General features: G+C 40.0%; 1 protein-coding gene across 2 annotated transcripts in view; it reads left to right on the top strand.

The window, feature by feature from the left end:
- The first annotated feature begins 1347 nt into the window (after nt 1-1347).
- LOC142054754 (uncharacterized) overlaps nt 1348-16881 on the top strand; it is a 29135-nt gene continuing 13601 nt past the window's right edge. For both annotated transcript variants that reach the window (XM_075087724.1, XM_075087725.1), the window contains exons 1-8: nt 1348-2050; nt 5204-5323; nt 6291-6410; nt 7544-7663; nt 13322-13444; nt 14528-14610; nt 15833-15958; nt 16819-16864. In XM_075087724.1, the coding sequence (XP_074943825.1) occupies nt 1825-2050; nt 5204-5323; nt 6291-6410; nt 7544-7663; nt 13322-13444; nt 14528-14610; nt 15833-15958; nt 16819-16864 (964 nt within the window). In that variant the 5' untranslated portion in view covers nt 1348-1824. The remainder of the gene's footprint in view (nt 2051-5203; nt 5324-6290; nt 6411-7543; nt 7664-13321; nt 13445-14527; nt 14611-15832; nt 15959-16818; nt 16865-16881) is intronic.

The following is a 16881-nucleotide window of genomic DNA, read 5'->3' on the forward strand; positions in this document are numbered from 1 at the left end:
GTTTGTAATACATTTTGAAATGCTTAGTAAGTATATGTTACAGAAATACAGTCATTACTAACAACTGTCTAATTGAATCAGTCCTGTTTTTTTTCTCATCTTCGTGCAGTACAGTTCAAATTACCTTAAAAAAAATCTCACAATTAGACCTTACAGTTCTGTAGACAGGACAGAGCAAGACAGAAGGCGCATGTGATGGCTTCCCAGGGATATGCCACCTCACTGCTTTTAGGATGGAAGGTGAAGGGTGGAAGATCCTGAGCAAAAGGCGAAGAGCAAGTGGTGGCAGAAGCAGGACCTGACAATCGCAATCACATGGGTTCTCTATATTTTAGAAGATCCCTACTGAAAGGATCCAGAAGACACAGTAAGAAAATACAGGCATATGAGCTTCACTTTTGATAATATTAAGAATCCAGACAGAGATCAGAACTTGGTGAGCTTGCAGAGCTGGTCAAGAAAGTAGCCAGAAAGAGTCTTGATTCTTTGTAATGGACTGCATTGTGTAAGAGAGGTCTCATACCTTTTGGCTTATGAGTGTAGGCGGGTTTATCAGTGCCACGTGGTATTTGTGTTTAGGAAAATTACATCATTTGTAAGTAAGAGAAGAAATAGCAGTAGCTGGACAGACCAGTGAGATTTGGGTGAGCCTGTTCATCAGTTTGGAGACGGGTGCAGAACAAAGGGTTGATTTTCCAACATAATTTATGTAGAAACTTAAGATCTATTAAAGGACAATGAGGCTAAAACTTAACAATAAATGTATCAAATGCAATGGTTAGAATAAATCCATCAAATCCATGGATAAAGAGAAGTTAATAAAAGTGATCAACACACAGCAGACCAGTACCTACTGGTTTCATAAAGAAGGTTATCTTGAATCACACCAGATTTTACTGAAAACCTCAAGAATATTACAAATGTCACTTCACGCTACATTAATTAGACCAAGGTCATTTGTAAAACTGTTCAAGCAAGGGTAGGCACATGCACCAGACTGGTGAATTAAGCAAAAGGATGGAGCAAAAGGAGAACTGCTCTTTTTTCCTTTTGTTTCCTTTTTCAGCCTGAAAACTGCAGATGATTTTTGCATCCTCCCATTGCCGGCTTATCCAGCCCAGTCTGCAGGAGTTGCTTGACAGGAGGAAAACATCGTTCTAAATACATTTGGTCACTGTATTTTTTTTGTTTTCAGTTTTCTATTCTTGCTGATTTGCAAAGTCTCAGTTGACTGAGTTATGAGCTGTTTGCCCAACAGGGCCTTTGTTCTGGTCTGTGCTTCAGCGAAAACTGGAAAAACCTGTTCGCGTGCTCCCCTTTTTTTTTTGATCCTCCTCTCCCATTGGCAGCTGCAGCTTGTACACATGCAGACGAGGTGGTGCTTACCTTTCATGTGGAAAGCTGCCTTACAAAAACTGAGGTTGCTTTTTCCATTATCCCAAATCTTTTCTAGCCTCATGAAGGCTTTGACGGATGCTCGAGGAGTTAAACTCTGTTTGTTCTCCACGAAATGTGTTTAGGTCATCGTTTTATTTTTCTTCAAGCAAAGGGAGGGTGTTTGAAAGTGGCTCCAATCCAGCCTTTTAAATAATATTTTGTGGACTCCGGGAGACCTGCAGAAACCAGCCTTGTTGTGCAATGTAGTTCTTTGGATGCAGAAGCTTGTGTGCTTCACAGCAGCTGCACACGGTGTAGTGTTAACAGCTGTAAGACAGGACAAACTCTGAGGCAGCAAGTTAGTGCAAAACGTGGACAAGTTGAGAAGAAACGTTTCTTTCCTTCGCCTTCCCTTTCCTCTTCCGTTGTGCTGCTGTTGGAACAAGAATGGGTCAACTGTGTGGGAGATGCATGCAGCTGCTGCGGGACTTCGTGGCCTTTGTTCAGAGGAGGTCCTCCGACTTGGTGCATAGCATCAAGGAATGCTTAACTCTGATTAGCAAATGCTCCTGCTTAAAACAAAACAGCTCTAAAGCCAGACAGCTCTACAAGCCCATCCTGCAGCCTCATGAGAGGGTGACAGCACAGGAGTTCCTGCGGCATATTGAAAGAGGTAAGAGGGCTTGGGTTTTTTTCTAAAGGCTTGGGATAGAACAAGGAGATTAATTTTGTGAGTTGAAAACAGGTTGCTGGTGGAACTGCTGTGGAATGGCAGGAAGCAGCTTGGTGATGTAGGAAAGGCCAGAGCTACAAAGCATTTTCTTTTTGTACAGGATACCAACGGCTCAAGTGGCATAACAGTTGGATCTAGGTAGAAATGGTCAGTCACTGTCTTGTTCTGCCACCACTGTTAATACATAACCCATGTAAATATTTTTCATAGAAATGAGCCCTTCTAGTAATTGAAGTTAATTTTTAAAAGTCAGTCACTGAGGTCATAAAACTGGAAACAGGCTGTACCGACACTGGATGCTACGTGAGTACTGAGCTGTGAGCCGGCAAATCACAGTGTGGTCCTGGCTGAGCTGTGCACATCCTTGTTGCTGGCTGGAGGACACCTGGGCTTGTGCTGGGGGTGCCTGCACTATATGTGGGGAAGGTCAAAGTCACCCTGGGACAAGCATCGTTGGGCTCCCAGGACTTCCTCAAATTCCAAACAACTGATCTCCTGCCTAAGTGCTTTTGTGCAAACAGTTTAGACACAAGGCTTGAGCACAGTCATAGGATTCTGCTTGAATCAAAGTAAGTCCATAAATCTTCATGTATCTCCTCTGCTTATAGGCTAACTCCCTAATTCCCCTGTTTATCTGCTTGTGATGTCCTCCCTATTCTGTCTTAGGATACAGCAATGTCAAAGCTTTTTTTACTTCACTTCTGCATCACAGAATACCACCTTGGATGAGTGTGTTCTGTCAGTTGTCCAACCTAAAATCATTCCTTGTCTCAAGCTTGGGCAGGGGCTGTTCCTTGTTTGGTTTTGCTTTGTCTCACAGCTAACTGGGTATATTGCTTTAAGTTTAACAACCTTGGGCTAAAACTACTACACAAAATTCCGTAACCTTCTACTTTCATTTGTGTGAAGGGTGTGAAATACAAATTACTGCTTCTTTACTTGCCTTTTTGGGGATATAAAACCATCTTGTGAAGGGGACCAGGAGAGACACTTTTCCTTGGTGTGACACAGTTAATGCCGTTTGAAATGTCATGGAACAACCTTTGGAATAATTGCTGTGACGCTGGTTGTTGGGAACATGCGTGAATTAGCCTCAGCTAGTATTAGCTGGTGTCATTACCCTATGAATGTGGGGGGTCCCGTGCTGCCAGTAGGGTTCGCTAATTGTTGCACATTAAGCACTGGCTGAATCCTGAAATCCGTATGCAGAATAGGACTAGACCCTTCAGCTTGGTGTACAGTGGGGATCTTCCAGGTCTGAACTTTTTTTTCCAAAGGCTAGCATGCTCCTGACTGTGTAACAGGCTGTCTTGGCAGTATCTCAGCTTAGATGATGGATCAGGTGCAAGGAAGGGGTGGTCTGGAAGAAATGGTGAAGCTGGAATGGCCCTTTGCAGCACTCGCTGGTGCTTCCTGAAAAGAATAAGTGTATGTTTTTTTGAGAGATCCTTTTCTTTCTGAGCTGGACCTTCAAAAGGCTGGTCCATCTTGAATCCTCAGGAGGTGGGATGCATCAGCAGGGAGCCCAGAGCTTGTGTGGCAGTAGTGCACAGATGGCAATGTGTGCTCTCAGGGAGGTCCCTTGTCCGTGGTAGGAGATACACAGCACTAAGAAGAAGAACCAGGAAGAAGAACTAAGGTTAATTCTCTGAGTGACCAAATCCTGCTGCCAATACAGATGGAGGCTGGGAAGCCTTACAAAGAGAACCGAGACACATCCCTCTTTAGTGCTCTCCTGTGTATTTCATTCCAAGATGGAACAAACCCATCCTCAGTTCTGGACAAATTATAATATTCAAGGAGTCAATATTTGAATAGTTTGGGTGCAAGGGGAGACTTCATGGTTGGTCACCATACTCAGCTGTTAGTTAGGGCAGCAAATGCTTGATATTATACACAGGTGAAGATTTTGAGTGGCTTTTGCTTTATTACTCTCCCAAACAAAAATGCACAGATATGTGGGAGATTCAGACAGTGTGTAAGGAGCAGATTTAAACAACATGAAGAGATTTTTGGGTTTTTCTCTAAAGCCTTGCACATGCTGGCTAGTCCTTCCCTTTTTGTGTATTGTTAATTATTAAACAAAATTGATCTTTATATGAGGGAGTTCTTCTGTGAAGCCCACTTACATAATCCTGAAGGTAGGAGTTTGCTACTCTTGACATGTCAGCAGCTTCTAAAGGCTTGAGATATTGGCTGAGTTTTGCAGAGGCATGAAAGCTCATACCCCTCACATCCCTCAGATCTCTTTATCCCATGGGAGGTAAAGTAGCAAGGTCTTGTTCACAGAGATATTTCAATCTTCAATGCACTGCTTTAATCTACTGTCTGAAAATATATTTTATAATTGTGTGCTCCACCAGTCAATTTATACTACGTTACCTTTTCAACAGTTTATACAATTGAGCATTGGTTCAATGGCCTTTTTTTTCCTCTCTGCTGCTCCATTCCACACATTGTAAGAGCATTATACAGTGACTTACCGAAGTCATGCATGATTGCTATTGCTTGATGGCTATTGCTGAACATCTGGTTTATTCATAGGGGAACTATCATACTCGAGAACAGGTAGACTCATGCTGAAAATTTGAGCCTGAGGCAAGCCCATTTGCAATCCGTGTTGTTATTCCCTAAAATCCTTTATTGTAATACCCAGGGCAGGAAACAGAGTAAACTTAAAACATAGTAAATGAGAAATATATACTCTTTCTATAGCTCATAACTAAGAACACCATGTTCAGTAGTTATTTTAACAAAGATCTTCTATGATTCAGGAAGAGGTAAAGATTTTTGTGGAGAACAAGAACACCTGCAATTATATTGGGTAGCATAAAAGTCTCTAAAGGTTATAATTTATCTTGCTTCCAATCACTAGCTTTGTGAGCTTCACAAGAGGCATTGCCAAGGACAGGTTATTCCAGATTCATTTATTGCTTCTGCTCATGGAAACTTGAATAAGGATAGATGGGCTCTGTGGAGTGTTGAAATACAAAAAATCGTTATGTGTTTGGTTGGTTGTAAATTTTAATTTCTTTTTGTAAACTAACCCTTGTCAGGTGTAATTCAGTCTGTGCTGTCATTGTACATCTTCAGGTTTTGAAATATCACCACTTGGAAAGGACCCACTGGAAGCCTTGAGGACCTTAGCCTTTTCAGAAAACCCAGGTTTACAGCAGTCTGCTGCCCTCTATTACTTGCATATGAGTCAGCACAGTAAGTTATCTCAGTGCATTAGAAAATTTTCACATAGTTATAAATAAAAGTATTATATCCAACTGTGAAACTACCTTTGATTCATTAATCAGTTCTTTTTTTTTTTCTTTCATGCTATGTTGTTTGCTAAGGAAGATGGAAATGCTGTTATTGCCGTGTGGGGAGAGTCATTTTGGGTTTTGCTATAAGGAGATACCTCTCATGATTATAAAAGACTGTAATTTATATAACTGTAATACTTCTGTAAAACTCAGCAGAACCCAAAGTAGTTAGGGCCAGTGTATACTGAATCTCCTGAGAGCAACACAGTCAAAGTATGGTGGAAGTAAATGGACATAGTGATCATTTAAGGTTTTATATTATATAATTTTTGGAAGAGGACGAAGCTCTAGAGGCCAGATTATAGTGGAAATTTATGAAGGAAACATTCGTCTTTGTCCCAACTATTCTGTGGGAGCACCTGGCTCCTGAGATAATTTGTAAACGGTTAGAAGTCAGCCCAGATATGCCAAATAAAATTCCAGCAAGAGTATGGGTCCTGCAAAAAGGTAGAAATATCAGCAACAAGCAGGCTGTGATTTATTTTTTGTTTGTTTTAAATTTACTTCAAGGAGACTATTCTGGCACTCAGCTTGATAGCTTTATTCCATGTGGTTTTTGCTGGCTAAGAAGTACAGATAGCCACAACACAAGGACCTGCTATGAGGCAGAATGACTTGTTTGGTAGAGAGGCATATTGCGTCCTTCCCCATGATGTTCAAGTAGTACTTGATTATTCAGAACCTTTTCAGGAAACTTGCCCTGTTTTGCTAGTAGCAATGGAATTTAAATGAATTTAAATGAATTTAAATGAAGAGGAATACTGCTTGGCCTATGTATGGTAGCACCCGAGGCTTAAGACCAACAGGAGAAAAATGTGTCTGTGGTGAATGATGAGACTCCTGAATGTTTCCTCTCATTACCGCAGTGAATGTTCCCCTGCCTGTGGAGCATCTGGAACCCTTCTACGCCTTACTACGGTCTGCTGACCTGGAAGTGCAGCAGATGTCTTCCTTGTCCCTTGTCAACTTCTTACTGGAAGGAAATAGTGAGTAATTAAAAACACATCCTCTTCAGATGAAAAAGTATCTCTTCAGCCAGACCCAGACAGAAGGAGGGCACATCTATACACCTGGGCCTACATATATCCAAATTCCTTTTTTGTGTTCCTGATAGGACAGGTGTGAATCTGTTTCTGTCCTCAAGCCGCATCTGGTGGCACCAGGATATATCAGATCCCTCCAGCTAGATTATATCATGTGGCAAGAGATCTTGCATCTCTATGAAAAGGCTGATAAATTATTCCTGGACTAGTGTGCGAACAGCTATAGTATTCTCATTCTTGGGTCAAGAGCCTGCAGCTTACCAATTCAAGCAACAGATACAGCTCTTAAAAATAAACTCTGCCTATAAGACAGTGCTCATTTTCTTGTTATTTATTAACTGGACCTTGGTCTTAAATTGCTTGCAGTTTAAAAAAAAATTAAAATGTTTAATAGAATTCTCTTTCTTCTGTAGCTAATAGGGAAATATAATTGAGATAGGATCTGGGAGCTGCAGATTAAAAACTTCCCAATAAAGTCTATATTGATAGACAGGGCATGAACACCCCACACCTCTTCAACAGAATCCTTGTTGCATGTACTACTGTGCTCCCTGGCACCTGGGCCACAACAGGTATTCCATCACGCTGTCCCATAACAGCAGAAGACAGGGTCGTCTTCGATGAAGCTAGCTTTTTTCTTTTCTTTTTTTCAGGAGCTTGCTGCAAATAGTATTAAGTCACTATTTACAAATTAAAAAAAAAATATTTAAAGGGTAAACTTAGAAGAAAATGTTGGGGGCAAAGAGGCTGAGTAAATTGTGAACCTATTGAAAATCTTCATTTGCACTTTCAAAATGAACCTTATGTTTGAAAACAGAATTTCTAGCAGAAATATTTTGGACCTTCTGAACTAGAACCTCTGAACATCTCTTGCACTCTTTCATGAGTCTGAAGAGGAGAATCAAGCAAACCAAGCTAGGGACTGTGAGTGCCTTTCAGGCTGTTTTCATCTTAGGCCTATTTTACATAATCATTATATAGACGCCCAAAGCTGTCAAAGGAAGATATATTCTTTTCACAAAGGCATTAACTGTTTGCTTTTCTGTTTGTCCACTTTTTATGGAATTTATGAATAGTTGACAAAGAATTAGTTGTCCAAATGGGTTTACTCGAGCCAATTCTGGATCTGCTTGAGTCAGAAGATCCCACTGTCCAGTGTAATTCCTGTGCTTGCACCATGACTTTGGCTGTTTCAGGTGAGTGTGCTGGATTTTCCCTTTATCCTCTGCAGTGAATTCATTCAACTCTTACCTTGTATTTCAAGGTGAAACAATGTATTTGCGCTTGGTTTAGGAGTCATAAGATGCAGCAGCAAATTTTGGTATTCCCACATCATAAATTCAACCTCTTGAGATTCCAGTTAAGTTCTTTTCCTCAGTGTTTCTGACTTTCATTCTGTTATAATTACAAACCTTATTCTGATTTCCAACCTAAATATATTCATGACCAGCTTATCTTAATTAGTGTCTACATTGGCTTTTGCTTCAGTAGTCCTGCTTCTCTGATGTTTATGTTGATGAGGCTCCTTCATTTTACTAGATTGAAAAGCCAAGCTCATTTAAGACTCCTCTTGTAAGCGAGGCTCTCCATTCATCTTCATAGCTCTTCTGGGTGTAAATGATATGTTCCAGAAATGGATCATAGCAATTGCATCTGCTGTTTCGTGATACCACAGACCTCAGGCATTGCTGCAGACCCAAGATGTACATAAATGCTGCAGGAGTTCCATTTTGAATTTGTCTCTTCTGAAAGAGAGGTCATCAGAAATGTGCAGTATTTCAGCTGGGGTCTCACCTGTGTTTTTATTGTGGCATCCAGTGAAATACGTTTTGTGGTACATCTCGTGATAACACTTGCTTTTTTTGTGATTGCATCATGGTGGTGGTGTCATCTTGCAGCTGACTTAATCACTTAGTCTTTTTCCTATTCTGCTGCTATTTCCAGCAGACACCAATTAATTAAGGGTCTGCAGCAAATGTTTCCAAGTGCATGTCCCTGCAATTTGTACTATAAAGCTTCATTCTGTTTCTGTTGCTTCAGTTTTCTAACTTGTCTGTTATTTGTAAGATAGTTCAGACCTCCACTGCATTGACAATGCTGCACTCGCACCTTTGTATTAACTTTCTGGTTCAAAACCAACTACAGACCAGTCCTTGTGGAATTCCACTTGTAGCCTCCTTCCAGGTGGTCATTCCCATTCAGCAAAACTTGCTACCAGCTTGCTTTAAGTCAGTTCCTTATCCATCATGTACTACTTGTGTTTGTCACCAAATTCTCTTGAGTAACTATCCCTATTTCATATCATGATATAGATATTTTCCTGGCATCCAGATAGATAAGCTCAACCACAGTTACCAAAAGAAAGGTTATCAGGTTAGTCTGGCTTATTCTACCTTTTGGAAACTGTAATTCTACTGTACAAATTGTATAAAGGCCTGTATAAAAGCCATGAATAACATTTGTTTCCATTCCTTAAGTGTTTATTCCAGCAGCTTCCCTTTCCAGCATGCAAAGTTGCAATCAGGTCTCCTAAAGGCTGAAAGAAGCATGGTGAAAGTGTTACTTTCTCATTTAAGTATTTACGTTGCAAAGGGAGACTTTACAGGCACGATCCAACTACATGAAAGTGCTGATTTGCATTTTATCCTTGTTTTTTAATTTGCAGGTTTTTAAACACTTTTCCCTTTGAAACTTATTTTTAAGTGTTTTATTATGGTCAGGTTAAGAACTCTGTATATTACATTACTTTGTGTGGAACACAAATTGCCTCATTTATATTTTTAAATCAGGCATGGCATCACTAAAATTTTAGGTACCTGTCACTAGAAGGACTTTCTTTATGTATGGTCAGTGAAGTTATGCCTCTGAAGAGCTACAGAGAGATATTCCTTCACCTCTTTTAAGCAGCCCACAAAGCAAGTGACTTCTTTGGCCACCTAAGGACATTCCTTAGTCCTGAAGGCACCTCTGGCCCTTCTAGATGTCTCTGTCTTTAACCCAAAGTACAGGAAATCCTCAGACACTCCAGATCCAATCCACCTTCATTCTCTGTTGAGGGTGGTCAACTAATGCCTCTGTACACTCCCTTAAGTGCCAGCATACTTCTGAGCACAAGTAGTTCAAATTAAGCACTCAAGGAGCTTTCAAACTAGATAGGAAGGCATCTGGTGAACACAGAGGTAGGCAGTCCTGCAAGTGCAGAGGCTGGGTCGCTGCCTGGGATTTGATCAGTGTTGAGGATCTCTGTCCCAGTTTGTTTAGGATTTAGGTGGATTGGATCAATGTATTTCTTTTTCAGACTAAATTTAGCTACTACAGCAGTGAGACTAAAGCAAGAGGCAATTCTCTAGAGTTTATTTTAATTTTAACTCATGGACTCTGAGGTCTTAAAGGGTCTGCTTGAGAAAAGTATTCTGTCCAGTCATGTCCTTCAAGTAAGCCATTCATGCATCAGAGTGGTTTAAAAAAGATAAGTATGGAAGCACAACCAAATTAGGAAGTCCTTAAATAGCTTTAAGGTGACTCAAATTCTAAATCCAAGAATGGTAAGGTATCTTAATTCTGCTGCAGTGAATATGCAAGACTGTGTACAGAGTGAAGCTGTTTAGAAATTTGACTGCGTGTTATACATAAGCTTGGTTGTCTGGTACCTACATACTACAGTAGGTAGCCAAAAATTAAAAAAAAAAAAAGCACACATACCTATTCAGATGAAAAGTATTTGAAGGTCAGTTTGTTCCAACACCAGTATTTGCCCACACAGCAAAAGGACACATGCATATTTGCAATTATCTGCAGCTTTTCAATCTGGGAGTGAAAGTAATTAGTTCTGGGATAAGAAGTCAGAGTACATAGGAACGGAACTAAACATTCACAGCAAGGGTTTAGGGAGGCCTGAACATCTGCATTAAGCTAAACAAGGAGGATGCACTGACTGTAGAGCACATTCAAAGTTGTATGACAGGAGAATTTTCAAGCACAAATGACAGAGAGTGGAAGGAAAGAATTTATAAATGTGGGTTTCAAGGTGAGTTATTCAAACCCAACTTAAGTAGATGTTATTGATTTCCTCACTTTAAAGTAGCATCTGAATATGTGGTTCCCTTCTAAAAGCACTCTAAGGGGCATCAGTGGTTGCAGTGGCATCAGTGGAGGGACTGCGTTACTTAGCTAAACCGGTGCTCCAGGAGAGAAACATAATCTAGCCTACCACGTCTCTTATGGAGATGATAGTACAGTTACATATCTTGGTGAGATAGATACCTCCGTCCATTCTGTCATAAGTTGACAAGAGAGATAATGTTCAGCCACATTATCTGACCAAAACTAGAATGAGAATGGTGAGAAGGATAAGGGAAAATGACATATGTAAAAATAAATCCAGCAAACCTACAATAATAGGCAGTAACAAAGACTGCAGGCGAGAACTTGTCAGCTAGTGAATGACTGAAGGGAAAAGAAAAAAAAATATTTTGGTCACAGAGGTTTCCAGCGTGTGGGTACCTGTTGTAGTGTCTCTGCTCACCCATGGTAAAAGCGGGCACTACAGTTCTTCCCAGGCAGGAGTGGGGTGCCTGGGTCTCCATGTGCCTCCGCCCTCTGAAGCAGGCTGTAAGAGCTGCTCCTGCTGCTGCAGGCTTCCAGTGTTGGCCACAACCTTGAAGCCCTCAGGCAGAAAAACTGTTTGAGCTGTCATGGATGTGAAGCCTTTCCAAATCAAGCAAGCTATGTTTCTTTAAGGAAGAAAAACATCTGAAGCACCCAATGGCTCATACTCTGTCATGCCCAGTGCTTCCTTCAGATCTTCAGACTGGAAACACCCCTGAGAACCTCTCTCACAACAGGATGCAGGATTCTCCTTCCCTGCCCTAAAATAGAAAGTGAAAGAAAGAATTTGCCCAAGTTTTGTCCAAATGTTTGTAATCCCTTTGCCCAAATGTGAGGTTCTCTTCCACATTCACAAACATTCACGGAGTGTATTTTGTGAAAGAATGAAGGAAGCAGCAATATCTGAATTCTCAGTCTTTTTATCTCTTTTCTTTACTCAGCTAATTAGTTTGCATCACACTAGACTGGTTTCCATCAGTTGGAGCCACGCAAAAGAATTTCTGCTTCCACTGGGGGAAACAAAAGAACAATATGCAGGCAGATTAGATTGGAGAAAGGCTTGTCTACAAAATTGACCAGAATATTTCACCAAAATAATAGCTTCCCATGTGGAAAAGCTATTTTTAAATACATGACTCTTCCCTGAACAATTATTTTGCTAAAAATGAAAGTATTATTTTTCCAGAATAACAGCTGTTTCCTTGAATATAAAATACTCATATGAAGGCAGAAAAGGACTTGTCCTGGAATACTAAACCGATACTGGCTGAACTATACTTGAATTAATATCGTGTATTACCTGTGTGTGTCAGCTCCCTAGTATAGAGAGGCTCAGGTATAGAAAGAATGGCTTTGTTGTCTTGCCTCTCTAAGTCAGTTGGCACCTGAAGAGTTGATCTCATCCAAATACTTTCATATTTCTTGCTTTCTTCTGCTTCATGTGTCTCTCAGCAAACTTCCAGAGACTGGCCATTGTTTAGACTGTCAAGAAATGTATGTAAATGAAGCAATATCAGCTAAAACTCATGTGGTCTTCAGTGGCAGTTTAGCTCATATAAACAACAGAAGATGTAGATAATGGACTTTGTTTTTCCTTCTATAAAATAATCTGCAGAATAGTGTGATATTAAGAGAATTCTTCATTGGTTTAATTCCCATTTAAATCTCATCAACTTCAAGGAACACCACTGCCAACACCTTATTTTTTCAAAATTATGCCACTAGAATGCTTATAAGTTACAAATACACATACTGTAGAGCTATAAATAAGACAGTAAAGGGGAGAGAACCATGGCTGTCTCAGTGTGGCAGCAGGTTATTTGTTGCAAAGGTTTTGATGGCCACATGGTAGAGGGGTAGGGAAGAATGTAATGGAAGGATTCTTCTATATGGTGCAGCTAAGGCTACCTTCAGTAAGTCCAAAACAAAAGGAGTAGGACTAAAAGTAGGGGTTTTTTTTTTGAATTGTATTCTATTTCACAGCATAATATAACTTTATATGTAGTATACTTATATACACAGTCTATATGTTACTTAGTATTTTATAGTCTATAGTTGATTTTATAGTATTAGTTATTATAGTTATTTTTCCCCATTTTTTCATCCAAGAGTCTCAAGGGACTCTGCAGATCTTTTTTGAATTGTCCTTATACTCCAGGATGTTGAATACAGCCGTACAACTTAATACACTGCCATGCAAGGAAGCATCACCACTTCAGAGAAGAAGCATCTTTTCAAATTCCAGTAGTTAAGTCAAATTCTGCCTTTAGAAACCTCTGCATTGTTTGTAGCTGTCAAAGAAGTGACACAGGCACAATCAAAGGGAGAAATTGGCCCTGAATATACCCTGCTAAGTTAATTCAGTCTTACCTGCAGTTAATTATGTAGTTTTTGGTTGGTACGCTGTGAAGAGCTTGATCATACGTACCAGGGATACAAGACAAGTATGACATCTTGCCAACCTGTTTAAGGGGGCTTACGGTCCTTTCATTTTAATCATCCCACTCACAGAACAAAAGTGTTGAAACAGCTGTGATCTATGGCTAATCCAGAAGTCATGAGTTAGTTTCTTTCCCATTGAGGTCTTGGAGTTTTAAACAGGTTCCTTTAAGCATGCAGAGAAATTTTGATCTATACCAAAGAATCAGAGAAGTGAACACCAAAGAAATCTGTCCTGCTAGTTGTCCTGCTCCTGGCTCATAGTAAGATGGCAATGTCTTCTTTCTTTCTCTGATTCTTTTCTCCAGAGTCCAACCGAGAGGCTATTGGCGCTGCTCGAGGAGTTACACCCCTACTGTCTCTTGCCAATTCCTATGATCCTAGAGTCCAACAAAACGCTGTTGGTGCTATTTTTAACCTCACACAATCAGGTACTTACTGACTAAAGGTTTCTCTAAAATTGCTGAAAGAAAATTGCTCACTGATAGAAAAATAATTCAAAAGGGTTAAGACAAGAATAAAAGCGTATCTGAGCAACAAATCATTCCCTTTGCATATGGCATTCATTTTGATACCATAGGCTGATAATTTAAGTTTGGCCTTTCTTTAGCTAATATAGACCCTTTTTTTGCCTAGAACCAAAACAGAAAGGCTTGATTTTCAACCCAAGTGGCTAATGTACAAGCACTTAAATCATCAGTCAAAGAAATAGAAGAAAGTACTCCTTTGTTAAAGAAATAACTTTGTATAAAAAGTTAGCAGCACATTTGGTGGTACTTTGAAGCAGCCTCAGAAGCTTATCCAACAAGGTCAAGCTCTAGGAATGTTTGACTGGTAGCCCTAACTTGATGTTGTAAGACACAAAATATAACTGTCATGTCCCAGATGTTAAAGGCTCCTGGGATATCTTCCTACAGCTTTAGCAAAAGCAGTATTTGGTCCTCTGCAATAATATGTGCATTACTGTGCATTAACTCTGAAACAAACCAGTGTTGAATCTCACCTGTCTACATGATACCGTTATCCCACACAGCTAAATGCTACAGTCGTGAGTAATGTTTCTTATCTCTGCCTGGTGGAAGGGAATGGTTGGTAAGAACTTCTACAGTTGGCTATGACAAATCTGTTGTTATTCAAAATTTTTAAAATAATTTGTTTTTTAAACTCAGAAATCATGGTGAATATCATACCTGAGGTTTTTCAGCTTCTCCAGCAATTCAGATTCTTGGAACAGTCTTTAGCATAAAACCAGCAAAGGTTTAATCGATCAGACAGCCTGCTAGTCGTTTTGCTAAAATGACTGCATACTGCTATATTGCACAAGCTCTAAATTATATACTCTCCAGTCACACTGATTGGCATATATTTGGTCAACTTCACCACTCTCTAGAATCCAATGATTGTCCATATCCCTTTTGAATGGTGCCTCCAGACAAGAGGGAGGGAAGGGGAAAGACACACTAACAGCACTTTTGTTTGTTTTTTGTGTTGTGTGGTTTTTCTTTTAATGGCAGAGAAAATCCAACAGGTCCTATGCAAGGAAGGAGCCCTACCAGTTCTTGCCTTGCTGCTTGAATCTCCTGACTCAGAAGTGCAGGTATGGCTCAAACGGGTCAGATTTTTAAACAGTGATGGTGTGACTGTAAAGAAAGCACAAACCACTGCATATAGAAATGAAAAGGCAGAGAAGAGAGGTGGTTTCTCTAGAGAAGTGGGGAAACGTGTGAGAGCATCTTGGTGAAACTCAGCTCAGTCAGATAATGTACATTCAAAACATTCAATTTGTCTAGCTCCACAGGAGAATGTTTATGATGCAGAAGTGCATCTGCCAGCACACAATAATGCATGCACACTGTTGTTGTGCGGTTGCTTTCTTGTGTCTTTCAGATATCAGACAAGTTGCAGATAGGCCTCTTCCTCTGGGTTTTTTTTTTTCATCCTAACTTTGATCTTCCACTCTAACCAATTTTACTAAGTGTTCTGAGAAGGCTTAACTTGAAAAAAATCTTTGCTTCTTATTGTAAATGTCTGGGAAGTCTTCCTATTTTATGCTTACTACACACACCTCTTTGTGGTTCTGCACACATAACCTTGATTCAAAAGTATGCTGATTAAAAACTATGTAAATTTTAAGGTTGTAAACCTTAGAATCCGCTAGTTCATTCATCCAGTCCTCTGACTACTACAGGATTGTTTCTTCCAGTGGTTTTGTTATCTCTATTCAGATTTCTTTAACTGTCTGAAGCAATGGAGCCTCTGGAGTAGCTTTCTGCAAACTGTTTCAACATTATCAGCTTTCTCTGAGGTTCATCTCAAAATTTCCTTCTCTGCAGTTCAACCTGTTTCTGATTATACCTCCCTAGTAATACATACTCTTACATATATAATTCTCTGTAGTGTTAATGTTTAAATCCTTTGAAAACGATCTTTTGGCATGCTAGGGCAATGACTATGCCCAGCTTGAGTACATCAGTGTAAGTATATAATACAGTGGATGCAGACAACCTAACTTAGGTGCCAGCAGCAGTGTTGCTGCAGCAGCACAGTACATTCCCAAACACCCAGGGTCCTAACGGGTTTGTACAACATGCAGCACCCCAGCATGACTGCTGTTGTAGCTACAGCAGATTGTATCGCTTTTCCTGGAGGAAGCCCACTTAGGCTGTTACCACATCTACCCAATGAAACACCCTTAAGATGAAAAAGCACTTTCTTTTCATCATCTCTAAATCTGAGCATTTCTCCAATTTATTTTTATTCTCTTCAACACGGCATCACTGTGACCTCCTCTCTTTCTACTTTTTTCTGGGTCTCTGCAGTATTACAGCTGTGCTGCCCTAAGCAACTTGGCAGCCAATGTTCAGCACCACGAAGCCGTGCTGAGACCCAGCAACAGATTCCTGCTGCGGATACTCATCTCTCTCCTGTCCTCTTCTGTGGACAAGGTAAAGCTGTAGCTTTCTCTTTGTGTAAAGGCTTAGCATCAGCATAGAGTTACAAACTTGGGTTTCCAGTTTCAGTCTTGCACAGTTCTGCTCATCTACCGTACAGGTGCCTATGCAGCATCTTTCCCATGAGAAAAGACATATATTAGAAGGTATATATATACACATACACATATATAGGTGTATATATAGGTATATACATAAGTTCTACAAAGTCAGCATATGGAGAAAGAGAAGGGAAATCATTAAAGTTGTTCCACAGCCCTGGACACTTACGTCGGACTAGGGTGGCCTGTATTCTTTAAACTTCAAACTACGTGTGTAAAGTGCTTTGCCCAGCCTCTCAACTATGTTTGATCACTGTGTCTGCAGCAGCAAGTATCTGGAGCGTCTATTATGCTACTTTGGTTTTTTATGTTTTGGTATCCATAACTTTGCCTATACGGCTTCAGAGAATAACATCTCAAAAATTTTGCTTTGTTGGGAGCTACACCAAAGAAATTTCAGTAAGCCACAGTTCAGGATATAAAGGGTGGAACCTTAAATTCTGTGTAGGAGGGAGGTGAATAAAAGGGCAAAGCAAATGAGACAAACTCACTCCTTTCATTTTCATATAACTTATCTGCCATTCCTAAAATAAGCCAACATGTGAACCCCATTGGCTCTTTCTCATCAACAGGATGACTGATACTAGAGGAGGTTGAAAAAAAAATTCATCAAAACTTTGACAACAAAAAGTGTCCCAAAATTTTTGCTCTGAAGATAATGTAATAGCTTGCTATTGTTGCCATGTTTATTTAGGCAAGAACATGCATTACTGAAACTGCTCTTTTTTTATCTTCTCTCTTTGGCACAAACAGGTTTCAAGCCAGGCATGTGTTTGCCTAAGAAATTTGGCTATTAGTGGTAAGCAATATCTTGGA

The sequence above is a fragment of the Phalacrocorax aristotelis genome, chromosome 3, assembly GCF_949628215.1.
Source record: "Phalacrocorax aristotelis chromosome 3, bGulAri2.1, whole genome shotgun sequence".
In the NCBI taxonomy this organism is placed as follows: Eukaryota; Metazoa; Chordata; class Aves; order Suliformes; family Phalacrocoracidae; genus Phalacrocorax; species Phalacrocorax aristotelis.